Below are 16,216 nucleotides of genomic sequence, written 5' to 3'. Positions count from 1 at the left end.
ACACAGAGATTGAAAATTACATTTTTGTTACATTATTTAGAAATAATGGAACATGTTCCGTATCTAAGACTTATGAGGGAGTGGAATGAAGAAGCAGAAAGTTAAATGAAAGAACTCAAAAAGGGCAAAACGTGGCAAGACAAACTGTCCTTACTACTCAGATTTTCTAAGACCCATATCTGTCTGTAGTACAGGGCAAAAAAGGACACATCTACGACCCGATGCCCTGGCATGAATGTTTGTGTCTTACACTATCCCAGTAGCACACTTAATACTGTCAAGTGTGTCCAAAGTGACAAATAAATTATACCATAATGTTTTACTACCTGGGCTTTTATTTCTGTCTCCCTTATAGCTCCATATAACCTTCTTAGTATTCTTTTTAAAAAATTCAACACATAAAATTGCAATGATGTTTTATAAAATATAAACTATTTGGCAATGTATTATGTACATTGTATTACAAATTATGATTTGATATTTGCATTAGGTATTTGCAAATTTGAAACTCAACTAAATGGAATGAATCATTCTTTTGAAAGTTGAAGAAGACCTAGTATTGCAGTAAAATCATTATCTGATGCATATTTTAATATATTTTTACATTCACTAGATATTTTGAGGATTCAAATTTTCTAATTATTTTTCATTTCTAGAAAGTTTGATGCATGAGTAATTTAATGTTTGTGCATCCTGTGGAGTTTTAAATGGTATGGTGCTAAACATGGAGCATATTACTTGAAGCATGTATTAGCGATGTACAACTTTGGTTTATTTGCCAGTGTCACATTTTCTAGCCTTGGATTCACACAATGTGTAACTACTTTAATCAAATAGTATACATGGTTTTTGGGTAGCAGTATTTTAAATTGTGGGTGTCAGAGCAAGACAAAAATGGGAACTATCTCTACTACCTCTACTACACTTGCTGTGGGTCCCTTTTCCCAATTCATTTAGTTTCTCTGAGCCTTTATTTCTCTATCTGTGAAATAAAGATAATAGTATCTACCTAGCAGAAGTGTTGGAAGGATTAATTTACTAGTAAGTATTTAGTAAATGGCAGTTATTACAGCTGCTCAATTTGTAGAGTCCCTTCTATTTCTGTTATTCGTAAAATGAAAGGATACAGTTTTACAGCATGAATGAATATTAAGGGCATCTGAGACAATCTCATTTTTAAGATGAAAAACCTAAGATACAAAGATTTAAACTTGGTCCCCAGGTGACAGAAAAGTAACTTAACTAACTCTCTTTGTAAGAATTGCTGCTGTGCCATAAGGCATAGGGTGCATTGCTAATCACTCTAATAAGCCCTAAGAGACCGTGGACATCCCTTGAAGATAGTTGACCCAAGCCTGGAAAATCTGCAAGATGTTCACTGTGCTTAGTCTCATATTAGATGGAACCACATTTATTAAATAATGCCTGGATTTCAGACCATTCATGGAATCTCATGACTGTAAGCATTGAGACAAAGAGCATCTGATCATACATCTTTAGACTTTGACGGGGGTGGAGGAGTATAAAATTTGTTGCTCACTGCAAGTGGCAATAATTCTTTTGAGTAACAAGTATATTAAGTCCAATGATGTGTGTGTGTGCTTTTTACCAACTTGCTCTAAATGTTTTGATAAAAAGCCTTATCTTCATATTCTTTACCTACTTAAAGTCTAAAGAGTTTCAGAAGGGAATAGAAGGAGTATTAAAGGATATTCCCAAGAAGTATATGCCATGGCCCTGAGAATATGAGCTGCTTTCTGCGGGAGATGGCAAGACAACGTGGCTATAGATAGATCTGCTGCTGGTAAAAGTGTCCCTGTTCATCGTATCGTTGCTATTTAAGTCATTTTCCCATGGGGATTCTTATTGCAAAAAGTGAACATATTCGAACTAGAGTATAACTCTTCAGGATCATACTGTAGGATTTGAAGATATCTCCTTTTATAAAGTGGAATAGAATATCCTGAGGGGACAAGGTATTCTTAGGAAGACCTTATGGCTACTACAGTAGAAAAATAAGAAGATAGAAATGAAAATATGTTAGTTTATCAGCTTCAGGACATAAAGCTGTCTTCTGCCATGTTATTTATTTTTAAGAGGATTTTAAGTAGCAAAAATAGACATTCAGGAATCATATGCTCATTACATAATATGCTAATTGAGGCTTACAAACTTGGGTTCACTTAATCAGAGCACTTTGATTATATTGGGTGTATAACTGTATTCATCCATGCGTTTAGTAAGCATCAACCTCATTTAAGATAATGAAGTGTAGTGGAAAGTTCACAAGTGCTGTGTGATGGTTGGATGACTTTAAGTTTCTCATGCTTTTAGAACTTTCGTTTTCTCATTTGTTTAAAAGAAAAGGAAAAATACAGGATTATAAAATATATGTAAAATTACTTAAAACAGCCTTTAAATGAGTGTAAGCCTTCAATTAGTAATACTCTCCCTTCCTTTTTTTTTCAGTACCTGAGATTGCATTGATGTTCACCAAGTTTTATTAGCAAGTAGCAAAGCTGATTTTTACTCTTTCTCTGCATGTGGCCCCCTCTTTGGTGGTCCTTCTTGTTTTCATAGTATCCTCTGGTTTTCACAGAGATCAAACATAGCTTGTTATGTGGTGATTTATACAACAACCAAGTGAAGTGGCTTTCTGAAAAATTTACATGGGCAAGTTAGATACTTGCCTGTTTGCCAAAAGAAGAAATGCCCGAGACTTGCCTTTCTCAAAACACTCCCAAAGAATATTCCATGGGACATTCTGTTAAACTCAGTGCTAATTCCTTGTGGCCTTCCCACCCCTAGCTAGCAGTATATTTTCTGTTAAACACATTAAAATGTTATTTCTAAAACACCAAGTTTACTAATGGTTTCAGTGAAGTATACTGTTATCCCCTTGCCACCATTACTATTATGATGGTGCATTGATAATTTTACTGTTTCATATATTGTCTTCTTTTCATTTATTTAAAATTTTCTTCTTAATTTGTCTTCTTAGTGATCTGCTTGCTTGGTCCCCTCAATTTTTTCACTCAGAACAGCAAGAGGTTTGTCATATAATACATCACTTCATCTTGTGCATCTAGTGAATGCTTGTTTTCCTATTAAAATTTTATGTGTAATGAATTCTGTTTTCAGAGTGACAAGTTTCCTCCCTCCTCTGTGCCTTCAGTACACTCAGTTCACGTTGCTGTCACAGTGCAGACCTCTTTAGGTGGTAGTTATCTGTTTATGTGTCTGTCATACCCAGTGGGCTGTGAGTTCCTCGAGTCCAGGGACTACATCTTATATCCTGTTCATCTTTGCATCCCTCTTACATGACAGCACCTGGCACATGGTTGGCACTTAGTAAATCCTGAATGAATTTATTCTATGGGGATTTGTTCTGACTTTGTGCATTGATCAAAGATTTAAAAATTTGTTTGGGGCTCCAACTTAATGTTTGGGGTTCTACTTGTCTTGTTTGGGGCTTAGTTTGTCATGTATACAACTGTAGTTGGATGTGTGGTTGCATCCTTCCTATCACTGATTTTCTTAATCCTCTTTAATACGCTACCCTATTTGAATAGCTTCCGGATTAGCATGAGGATTATATATTTTCACTAATTGGTAGAGGTATTAAAAGAAGAGCCCTTTGGGACTGCTTGATCTACCCACTTCTACCCTTAGCTTCTAGAGACTCCCATTCCAGGCATCTGTTATTTCTGTAGCTACTTCATCCAGCTGTGGACCCAGGTTAGGAAGGTAGTTAAGGCACACAGTCTGAGGGAGATAGGGTAATACCATAACTGCAATAGACAGATGTAGCGGCTGCCCCAGGAGCACAGAGGAGGAACCCCTCACACAGACCTGTAGGGAGAGGGAAGGCCTAGGGTCAGGAAAGCCTCCAGGGAGGAGTGGTTTTTGAGGAGAGATCTAAGAAACACATGGAGATTAGCAGGCAAAGGTGAGACAGCGCTTTTCTGTCAGAGAATAGGTAAGAACAAAGGTAAAGGGCTGAAGAGCAATATGCTCTGCGTATGGGCGTACGTGAGACTGCTTGGAGTCAGGGAATGTAGAGTGGTGATGCCTGGGCACCCAGCTGGAATCAGGGCTCAGCTCAGCAGCCTCGAAGGCCATGCTGTTAGATGCCCAGACTTTATCCTGTTAGTTGGAAGCAGCTTCTATATCAACACTCCCTACTTGTGTTCTGGCCAAGATTCCTATAGTGGAGTGGTTAAGGGCATGGAGTTTGGAGTCAAACTTGTTGGGTTTGAGTCCTGGCTCTGCCACTTAAACTGATCCCAGTTTCCTCATCACTAATACAGATTTAATAGTGGTACCTTCACCACTAAAATTATTACAGAGATCAAATGAGTTCGTATTCTGTGATGCATAGAACGGCAGCTGGCACTTCGTGTCATTGCTTGTTCAACTAAGATGTGTTGCTGTGGTGAAATAGATAATCGCAGTCTGGTAAGTCTCTGCTAGCACCTTGCAGAATGCAAACTTTCTTTTCAAAATCAGTTTATTTTTGAAATTAAGTTTGTTATGTGGTCTGCCTTTGTGATTGATTGATTGATGAAAAGATTTTGAAAACACAAAGCGGCTTTATTTGCTCATCCTTTCTCCCTTCTAAACTGAAGGGATATGGATTTTCTTAGAAATTGTAAGCTTTCGGCTTCAGGATGCAGGGGGTATTAGAAGGGAGGAACGAGGCTGGAAGCTGCTGGTGATGGCGTTAAGTCTTTCCATCTGCTACACAGAAAGGATTGAAAAGAGGAGTCCAGGAGACATTTGCTTCCCGAGGTTCTTGAGCCAGTAATTTAATCCAGGCTAACACAGAACAGGTTTTTAGTTTCTGGTACTTAGATTCTGGAAATAATGATCCGAGGCCTTCACTGCTCCACAGCATATTATCACATACAGAGATTTTGAAATGAATTCATCTACTGTTATTTCAAGGTATCCACTCTCTAAAAAATTTACTTGGCTTTCAGAGCCCCTAGTTAGTTGGAAAATATTCCAGAAATGCTAGCTTCCAGGGCCCTCAAGGAGTTGCCAGTCTTTTCCGTTTGAAGATCCTGGAATCCTTATACTGCCCACACTTGGCATCTGATTCATTTAAAATTTCCCTGAAACTGCATTTTGTTACCAGCTGATTACATAGACTCCGGTATTGATGGCACCTAAAACCTTTTGTTTTTATTTTTGTTTTAGGAGATTGATTTTTAAAAACTATGTCAATTAGGATTATTTTGGCAAGTAAATTGTTTAAAGATAGTCTCTTTTTTATAAACATTTTTATAAATATTGGAAAGCCTAGTGACTCACATTTTTTGTTATCAAAATTGGGAACATTTGATAGGATCCAATATGAAACTAAACAGGGAAGGCCATCAGTCACTTCTTAAAATTATTTCTTATAAAACCATTGCTCTTGAATTCTTGATTTCTCTGTTTTCTGTTTCCTTTCCCTTTAGGATGGGTCTGTTCTGTAATTAGTGAAGGTACCTGTCTGTCTTTAGGCAACAGCCTAATCTCTATGGCCATATATGCAAAAGCAATATAATTACAATCCAGTAATAATTGGACCATGTGACTGTTTTTGTTTTAATTACTTGAAATCATCTTATCTTTCATTCCTTAAAGCATGTTAATGGGTGAATCCTTCGGTACCATGTTTATGTCATTTCTATGGAATTGAATACATGCACATTTACATAAACTTAGTAAAAAATTCTGCTTCTTTTTATAATATTCTGGATAGATTTTTTTTCTCTGTCTCAAGCATCAATTTAGACCTGAAGAAATAAAATATTATTTAAAAAATGATTCTTTACATTGTACTTAATTTATAGAACACAGATTGGATTATAGATCTTTCTGGCTGAGGAGGTATCACTCTGGGTTGACATAATAGGTTGTTAGAAATTTTCAGATTTACTTCTTAATGAATTAGGAATTTCCATACCCTTATGCAAATTCTGGTTAAATAGTTTGGTAGGAAATTTAGTGATGGTTACCCATTTTCACTAAACACAAGTACTTGGCAGACTGTATGTAGAAACTGGCATTTGTCTGTGTTCAGATTTTAACTTTTGTCTCCCTATTTTTTCAGTTGTTTTTATTTCAGTTGCTGCGAGGGCTGTCTTACATCCACCAGCGTTATATTTTGCACAGAGACCTGAAACCACAGAACCTTCTGATCAGTGACACGGGGGAGTTAAAGCTGGCAGATTTCGGTAGGAAAGCAGTTAATTACCAGTCTATTTTGTCACACTGTGAGAATGCCAGGCAGATGGTGGCACTGCATTTGTTTAGGTGCACTTCTTCTATCATTCCAGATCCTGGTAACATTTTTTCAGGAGTGAAAAAAAAAATTTTTTTATGATCAACATCATGCTTGGTAGATTTTTTAAAAATCCACATTGCTTGTTAAAGCATTAAATAATCATAAGCACAAATCAGATCTCATATTTTTCCAAAGGAAAAGTCAGTAAAATTTTGAATATAAAATACATTGAAAGAAATCTATTTTTTCCATTTTCTATTATGAAAATGTCAAGCACAGTCAAAAGTAGAAGGATACGATAAGGAGCCCCATTACCCATCACCCGGCTTCAACAACTACCAATATATTGTCAAACTTGAAGAAACCTGGATTTAAACCTTGGGACTGTTTCAGAGCATCACAAAATATATTCAGTAGTGTATGTTGTCCTGAGATTTTAATAATTTAAAAATCTAGGGGCAGTGTTAACCTTTCTGAAAGTGACTGTTGTTTGAAAAATTCTCAGTAACTTTATAAAAGTAGACACTGTTGCTGATTTAAAAGTTGAGGTCCTGGCCTGGATCCATTAAAAGTCATCCCTTCCTTAAAGGTTTTAAGGTTGGCCTCTTACAGCTTAGAAGCTTTCATCCAACACTGGCTTAAGCACCCAAAGAGGAGCAGAACTGTTGTGTTGTCCTTGCTGGCTCCCCTCACTTCATCATCATGTCTGATGTGTCTGCACTGCCCTGACTCCCTGTCACACCAGAGTGTGCCAGGTCAATTCCCAGCACCAGGAATGCTGATGGCAGCATGATGTGTTGACATTGCATTGCCTCAATTATTTTTGAATACATATTCTGATTAGAAATTTGTTCCATTAAGAATGGAATGGAAATATTACCCTTGGGACACAAAGACGCCTGAGGTTGAGATATGGGCTTTTACCGAAATATGATTATCTTTTCCCACCCCACCCCCCGAGAAATAAACGAGAGCAGGAAATGTTTATTTCTTATTTCAAGGTTAGTAGACTGTTCAGTACCTTTGGAATGACTCTACTCTTGGGTTTTTTATATTCTTTTCTTCTAAAATTGAAATGAAACAAAAGTTAGCATGATTGGTGATATACTGCAAAACTTTATTTGTTCTCATCTTATTTGTGTGTGTGTATATGTTGTTTGCTGTCAGGTTTTAGCATCAGAATAATACTAGGTGGCTAGATGTAAAGTCTTTCTATTACAGTGTAGAAAATAATGGGAGAGTAGGTGGGTGGAGGAGAGAAGATTTTCAGTTCCTCAAATTCAAGGCTGTTGGGTTTGCTGTGAACGTATTTTATAGTTTGTGGGTATTACTATTAAATTAGTAAGAATTTATAATGATTTTTTTCTAGTATGTTAATATAAGGTATATGTTGGAATAAATGATTGTATTGAACGTTTAATTTTGCTGAACATGGTTTTCTTGTATATTTATAGAATACATTTTTACAAAGTTTATTTTGTCTGTATAACCAAGGAAATAATAGAATTGTATCTAAGTGCTTACTGAGGGATTGTTTTTTAATTTTACGATGACGTTTTTATTATAATAGGTAAGTTCACCTTAAAAGATTCTTATGGATCTTTAAAACTGACATTTTGGGGCTTCCCTGGTGGCACAGTGGTTGAGAGTCTGCCTGCCTATGCAGGGGACACGGGTTCGTGCCCTGGTCTGGGAAGATCCCACATGCCGTGGAAAGGCTAGGCCTGTGAGCCACGGCCGCTGAGCCTGTGTGTCCAGAGCCTGTGCTCCACAACGGGAGAGGCCACAACAGTGAGAGGCCCGCGTACCGCAAAAAAAAAAAAAAAAAAACTGACATTTTGCAGTAGATTCAGAGATAAATTCAAGTGTAATTTTAAACAACTTAGAAAGATTTTTTTAGAAAATTAGAAAATTTAGAAAGTATAACCAATTCAGAGATAACAAATGTTAACATTTTTGTTGTATATTTTCCCAGTGTCTTTCTCCTCCTTCTCTCTCTCTTTTCTTGCTTCTCCCATCAATTATATAATCCTGAAAAAAAAAAAGAAACATTGTTTTGTAAGTAGTTTTCACATAAGAATATTTCATGGACATTTTCTCCTGTTACTCAACATGAAAAAATCATTTGTAACAGCATAGATTTTTCCTTTAATAGCCAAGACCTAGTCTTTTTATTGAGTCCCTCATCAGTGAATATTTTGGTTCCTTCTAATTGTTCATGATTATGCACAGTCCTGTATTGAATGTTCCATATATGCTGCAATTACAGCGTTGCGTGTTTTAAAGCATTTGATTCTTTGAACCAGACTGCTCTGCACAAAGGTTGTACCTCAGTGTCATAGACTGAATCTTCTTGCCTGGAACACAGACTTGGCATGCATCCTGTGCACGAAGTGTAATGAGGGAGACTCATTCACCAACTGACAATTTCTCCCAATTGTGCATCATTTTTGTCTTTTAATTTAAGACATGCGATTAACTGTGATTTACTGCGGTCGGGCACGTGTTTGTGTCTGAGATGAAGGAAACACAGTCTGAGATGGAGGAGCTAGACAGTCAAAATGGGACGGTTCCAGGAAGCAGAACAATTAGAAACACTAGGTCTTAATTCAGAGTTTGATGTGTAAAGAGCTTTAGCAGCAGTTCCTTTGTCCTACCTATATCTCTTATGTGAAAAATATCATAAAATTTTGATTCAGAGGTACAAATGAAATCTGTATGAGTATAATTCCTTTATCATAAATGCTACTGCTTTTATTAGAGGAAATATATGGGGGGGAGGGAGAAGCACTAAAATTTATTGAGTTTATTCTGTGTGCCAGATGCTTAGAAATTCTTGTTTCATTGTCTCTTAAATGTAGTTATGTATAGTAACCTATACTTTTGAGAGAGACATGAGATTCAGAGAGGGTTAGAAATTCTCACAGGCTTGATTATATGATGGTAGCTGCTCACAAAACTGGAATTCAGATGCTTGATCCACATCCTTCAATTTCAGGTGGCCCAGGATCTTTATATTTATATACATAGATATTTTACCTTACAGACCTGCCTAATCTTCCAGTAAATTATTGTTCATTGTATATATTTATATTTATATATTAATAATTATAGGAAATTATTAACCATTTTATGTATTTTATACATATGACAAACATGACACTCGTGCTACGAAAATAGATTGCACTAATACCAAAAAAATGCATCACATAATTTAAAGAACATTTTGTCATTTGACTAATTCAGTAGTAATGAGTGATTTCAGCCTTAGTCTTTTGGAGATTTTACCTGCTGGACAAGGTAAACCAGATGATAATGTATCCACAGACCCATTCATGTTTAAACGGAATGCAGTTCTGAATTCCGGGTGGTCAAAATGCTGTACTATTTTTTTTTCCTTGTAAACAAAATCATATTTAAGCACTTACCTGAGACTTGTTTTCTATATGCATTTAAAAATAAGTAAATTACACATGATTTAGAATCACTATGGCTTTCCTAATGCAGAAGTTTGTGCCACCTGTGTATAATAAGATAATAAAATTGTGTAGTGTTTAGACCCATTTCTAAAAAAGCGTTCGTGTTTACATTATTTTGGGGAAAAACTATTTCAAATCCCTTACCCAGCCTATGTTTTCACTACCTTGCTCCTCGTTGCCTACTGTAGTACAACCAAACGCCAAACGCATTCCCACATCAGAGCCTCTTACTTAGCCTTTCGCTTTGCCTGGAATACTGTTCTTCCTGCTTCTCACGTGGCTGCCTCTTTCTCATCACACATATCATAGATCATATGTTACTTGTTCAAAAAGGCCACCTTTCCAAAAATAGAATTTTACCACCATGATCACCCAGTTCAACTTCTTCAGTAGCACTTGTGGCACGCTGAAATTATTTTGTCATTTGTTTATTGGTTAATTTTTTGGTTCTGCTACTTGATTGTAACTTCCATGAGAGCAGGGACATGGCCTGTCTTGCTCACTCTTATATTTATTTATTTATTTGGCTGTGCTGGGTCTTAGTTGTGGCATGCGGGATCTTCATTGCATCATGAGGGATCTTTAGTTGTAGTATGCATGGGGTATCTATTTCCCTGACCAGGGATGGACCCAGGCCCTCTGCATTGGGAGCGCAGAGTCTCAGCCACTGGGCCACCAGGGAAGTCCTGTCTTGCTCACTGTTGTCTGTGCTATGTTTAGATCATAGGAGATGCTCAGTAAATATTGGTTGAATGAAGAAACAATATGCATAACAAAATTCAGTATTAGTGTAAAGACTAAGACCCACTGATTTACTAATTACTAGTGAATTTACTAATTTCTGCTTGATTCGCTTTAGCAAACCAACAGTTTACAAATTAATTTTCTCTTCATCAGCGCTCTCCTGGCTGGGCATAGTCAAGAGTGCAGATGGAATTAGATGACTTCAGATGGTGTTGGAGCCTCAGGATTGCTTTGAGGCTATTATACATTGGCTCTGCATATCTGCTTGGTATTATATTTATAGCCTAAAGCTGCAGAAGTAAATATCACTGAATGAATGTAAACATGTAGAAAAGATGTATAAGATTTGAAGTTCCTACTCTGCAGACCTTAAATGATTGTCTGGTTGTACTATTGTTGAAATCAAAGTGTGTTGAGCCTTGAATTAGGAGACCTGGCTCTGTCTATAACTAGCTTATGACTTTCAGGAAGTCATTTATCCCCTCTGAGCTTAGACTCCTCAACTAAAAAATAAGTGCATTGAACAGATACTTTCTAAGATTCTTCTCAGAGTTGTTTTTTTATGTTGTACATTTCTGAAATTATTAACTTATCTTCTAATGATCAGATATTCACTGTTGGATAAAAATCAGTCAATTGAATCCATAGTCAAGGCTATACCATCCCTTCCTATGGTCTAATTTTTTTATTCTGGCTTCTAGAAATTCAAGTAGATGAGAGCCACACTTTTATGATATGTGTTGAGATCACATTAAAAGAAAATTATCGTAGTGTGACAAGTAAATGCATAAATAAGCTCACCAAGAAGTTAATGTTCATTTGCAGCATGATAGTATGAAAACTTAAAGGTATTTTTCCATGTAAATGAGATGAAAACAAAATAGCTGAGTCTGTAGAATTGCAGCTTTCTGCAGTTCTTGCAAGATGTTGATGATTGTGTCACCCACATTTTCCAGCCATTCTTCTGCTATTTTTAGGGGTCAGGGCTTTGCTACATGGAAAGACAGCTGGGTTAAATTTGCCCCTGAAAAAAAGAGACAGTGCAAACTCTGTAATATAAGCATTTAAGGTCTTGGCTTATTTTACTGGCTTTCCTAATGTAGGAACCAAGTTAAACAGCTCTGTGGTTTTAATCAAGTAAAATTACACAGGTCTCTTTCCCACCAGAGGTCTAAAATGTTACCTTTCTAATGTTGGTAGTTTCCTCCTCCAGGCTGTTCCTTGTCTTAATTTGAAAAAGGAATTATTGTAAATCACATTTTAGATTAATTTGCAGAACACACCAGAGATGTAACTGCAGAGGCCATGGTGAGTGCAGGGTTTGTTTGTAATGTGTCTCTCAGAATTCATGTAGGGAATAGTAGAAAACAGAAAGAAATCAACTGCTTTCAGATACAGAGTAGAGTCTGTCTGTGTGATAAATATAAAGTCTCTGAATAAAAGCCTGTTAGTCCTCAAATTACAAACCTTTAACTACTTTTTATCGTTAGCCTATAAAATTCACCATTGAAGCCATAGTTATATATTAAATGTTAGATATAACTAACCATGCTTTGACTGGTAGGATTCAATTTTACTGTATATTTGGTTTAGAATATAATTTCTATTAGCAAAAATATCTTTATTGTCTAACGTGAGGTATCAATCTACTTTTAGAAAGGTCCTTTGAATTTTAACATAAGCAGTTTTAATGCAAAGTTTAGGCAGTTGCTTTCATGAAGATCTGAAAGCCAAAGAATATTTTTATAATAATTTGTGCTACAATATGAACCAAAGAAAGGGCTGTTTTTCTACCTAATTTTTCTGGGCTTCATTAAAACTCCAAATCAAAATGTACATGTCTTAAAATGTATCAAATACATTATCAACATTCCATGTTAGAAATAATTTGATTAACATGTGAATTAAAGTTAATCCCCATGACTCATTATTTTAAAGATGTAGTAACCCTTTTGAAAAGGAGTGTTGATACTTCAAATTGTCTTCTCTAGGATCATGAAATATCACTTAGCGTCATTATTTAAATCTTGTTTAATATCCCCGCTCATCCATTCAGAAGTTTTCTTGGATTCAAAAGGGATGTTGATGACATTTCATTATATTGTTCTTTCTGTTTTGTGTTATCATAATGTAACTTTTCCCAGGTATGTTAACATACCTGTGTTTTTCCTCCATTTAAATGGACTTTATTTTTTAAAAATTTATTTTATTGAAGTATAGTTGATTTACAATGTTGTGTTAATTTCTACTGTACACAAAGTGATTCAGTTATACATATATATACATTCTTTTTCATATTCTTCTCCATTATGGTTTAAAACAGGATATTGAATATAGTTCCCTGTGCTTTACAGTAGGACCTTGTTTATCCGTTCTATATATAATAGTTTAGATCTGCTAATCCCAAACTCCCAAACCATCTATCCCCCAACCCCCTCCTCCTTGGCAACCAAAAGTCTGTTCTCTACGTCTGTGAGTCTGTTTTTGTTTTGTAGATAAGTTCATTTGTGTAATATTTTAGATTTCACATGTAAGTGGTATCATATGATATTTGTCTTTCTCTTCCTGATTTACTTCACTTAGTATAATAATCTCTAGTTACATCCACATTGCTGCAAATGGCATTATTCTGTTCTTTTTATGGATGAGTCATATTCCATTGTATGTATGTGCCATATCTTTATCCATTCCTCTGTCAGTGGACATTTAGGTTGTTTCCACATCTTAGCTACAGTAAACAGTGCTACAATGAACATTGTGGTGCATGTGTACTTTCTTTTTTTTTAAAGATCTTTATTGGAGTATAATTGCTTTAAAACAGTGTGTTAGTTTCTGCTTTATAACAAAGTGAATCAGCTATACATATCCATATATCCACATATCTCCTCAGTCTTGCATCTCCCTCCCACCCTCCCGATCCCACCCCTCTAGATGGTCACAAAGCACCTAGCTGATCTCCCTGTGCTATGCGGCTGCTTTCCACTAGCTATCTATTTTACATTTGTAGTATGTATAAGTCCATGCCACTTTCTCACTTCATCCCAGCTTACCCTTCTCCCTCCCCGTGTCCTCAAGTCCATTCTCTACATCTGCATCTTTATTCCTGTCCTGCCCCTAGGTTCTTTAGAACCATTCTTCTTCTTTTTTTTTTAGATTCCATATATATGTTAGCATACGGTATTTGTTTTTCTCTTTCTGACTTCCTTCCCTCTGTATGACAGACTTTAGGTCAATCCAACTCACTACAAATAACTCAATTTCGTTTCTTTTTATGGCTGAGTAATATTCCATTGTATATATATGCCATATCTTCTTTATCCATTCATCTGTCAGTGAACACTTAGGTTGCTTCCAGGCCCTCGCTATTGTACATAAAGCTGCAATGAACATCGTGGTACATGACTCTTTTCGAATTATGGTTTTCTCAGGGTATATGCCCAGTACTGGGATTGCAGGGTCATATGGCAGTTCTATTTTTAGTTTTTTAAGGAACCTCCATACTGTTCTCCATAGTGGCTGTATCAATTTATGTCCTACCAACAGTGCAAGAGTTTTCCCTTTTCTCCACACTCTCTCCAGAATTTATTCTTTGTAGATTTTTTGATGATGGCCATTCTGACTGGTGTTAGGTGATACCTCATTGTAGTTTTGATTTGCATTTTTCTAATGATTAGTGATGTTGAGCTTCCTTTCATGTGTTTGTTGGCCATCTGTATGTCTTCTTCGGAGAAATGTCTTTTAAGGTCTTCTGCCCATTTTTAGAGTGGATTGTTTGTTTTTTTGCTATTGAGCTGCATAAGCTGCTTATAAATTTCAGTGATTAATCCTTTGACACTTGCTTCATTTACAAATATTTTCTCCCATTCTGAGGGTTGTCTTTTCATCTTATTTATGGTTTCCTTCGCTGTGCAAAACGTTTTAAGTTTCATTAGGTTCCATTTATTTATTTTTGTTTTTATTTCCATTTCTCTAGGAGGTGAGTCAAAAAGGATCTTGCTTTAATTTATGTCATAGAGTGTTCTGACTATGTTTTCCTCTAAGAGTTTTATAGTGTCTGGCCTTAAATTTAGGTCTCTCATCCATTTTGAGTTTATTTTTGTGTATGGTGTTAGGGAGTGTTCTAATTTCATTCTTTTACATGTGGCTGTCCAGTTTTCCCAGCACCACTTATTGAAGAGGCTGTCTTTTCTCCATTGTATATTCTTGCCTCCTTTAATACAAATAAGGTGACCACAGGTGCGTGGGTTTATTTCTGGGCTTCCTATCCTGTTCCCTTGATCTATATTTCTGTTTTTTTTTTTTTTTTTTTTTAAGGAAAGTTTTATTCTTTTTTTTTTTTTTTTTTTTTGGCGGTACGCGGGCCTCTCACTGCTGTGGCCTCTCCCGTTGCGGAGCACAGGCTCTGAACGTGCAGGCTCAGTGGCCATGGCTCACGGGCCCAGCCGCTCCGCGGCATGCGGGATCTTCCCAGACCGGGGCACAAACCCGCGTCCCCTGCATCGGCAGGCGGACTCTCAACCACTGCGCCACCAGGGAAGCCCTATATTTCTGTTTTTGTGCCAGTACCATACTGTCTTGATTACTGTAGCTTTGTAGTATAGTCTGAAATCTGGGAGCCTGATTCTTCCCGCTCCATTTCTCTTTCTCAAGATTGCTTTGGCTATTTGGAGTCTTTCATGTTTCCATACAAATTGTGCAGTTTTCTTCTCCTATTCCCATGAAAAATGCTATTGGTAGTTTGACAGGGATTGCATTGAATCTGTAGATCGCTTTGGGTAGTATAGTCATTTTCACAATGTTGATTCTTCCAATCCAAGAACATGGTGTATCTCTCCATCTGTTTGTCTCATCTTTAATTTCTTTATCAGTGTCTTACAATTTTTAGCATACAGGTCTTTTGTCTCCTTAGGTAGCTTTATTCCCAGGTATTTTATTCTTTTTGTTGCAATGGTAAATGGAAGTGTTTCCTTAATTTCTCTTTCATATTTTTCATCATTAGTGTATAGGAATGCAAGAGATTTCTATGCATTAATTTTGAATCCTGCTACTTTACCAAATACATTGATTAGCTCTAGTAGTTTTCTGGTAGTAGCATCTTTAGGATTCTCTTTGTTTAAGTATCATGTCATCTGCAAACAGTGACAGCTTTACTTCTCTTCCGATGTGGAGTCCTTTTATTTCTTTTTCTTCTCTGACTGCTGTGGCTAAAACTTCCAAAACTATGGTGAATAATAGTGGTGAGAGTGGGCATCCTTGTCTTGTTCCTGATCTCAGTGGAAATGCTTTCAGTTTTTCACCATTGAGTACAATGTTGGCTGTGGGTTTGTCATATGTGGGCTTTATTATGTTGAGGTAGGTTCCCTCTATGCCTACTTTCTGGAGGGTTTTTATCATTAATGGGTGTTGAATTTTGTCGAAAGCTTTTTCTGCATCTGTTGAGACGATTATATGGTTTTTCTCCTTCAATTTGTTAATATGGTTTATCACATTGATTGATTTGCGTATATTGAATCCTTGCATTCTTAGAATAAACCCCACTTGATCATGGTGTATGATCCTTTTAATGTGCTGTTGGATTCTGTTTGCTAGTATTCTGTTGAGGATTTTTGCATCTATGTTCATCAGTGATATTGGCCTGTAGTTTTGTTTCTTTGTGACATCCTTGTCTGGTTTTGGTATCAGGGTGATGGTGGCCTCGTAGAATGAGTTTGGGAGT

At 36.4% G+C, this 16,216-nt stretch overlaps 1 protein-coding gene across 6 annotated transcripts in view; it reads left to right on the top strand.

Annotated features, from left to right (window-relative positions):
- The window catches only part of CDK14 (cyclin dependent kinase 14), a 591,939-nt gene that overhangs the window by 301,018 nt on the left and 274,705 nt on the right, over window positions 1-16,216 (top strand). For all 6 annotated transcript variants that reach the window (XM_065884381.1, XM_065884384.1, XM_065884382.1 and 3 more), the window contains one exon: window positions 6,104-6,227. In XM_065884381.1, coding sequence (XP_065740453.1) covers window positions 6,104-6,227 — 124 coding nt within the window. The remainder of the gene's footprint in view (window positions 1-6,103; window positions 6,228-16,216) is intronic.

Source organism: Phocoena phocoena, chromosome 9 (assembly GCF_963924675.1).
Source record: "Phocoena phocoena chromosome 9, mPhoPho1.1, whole genome shotgun sequence".
In the NCBI taxonomy this organism is placed as follows: Eukaryota; Metazoa; Chordata; class Mammalia; order Artiodactyla; family Phocoenidae; genus Phocoena; species Phocoena phocoena.
This window is presented reverse-complemented; position numbering and strand designations above follow the sequence as displayed.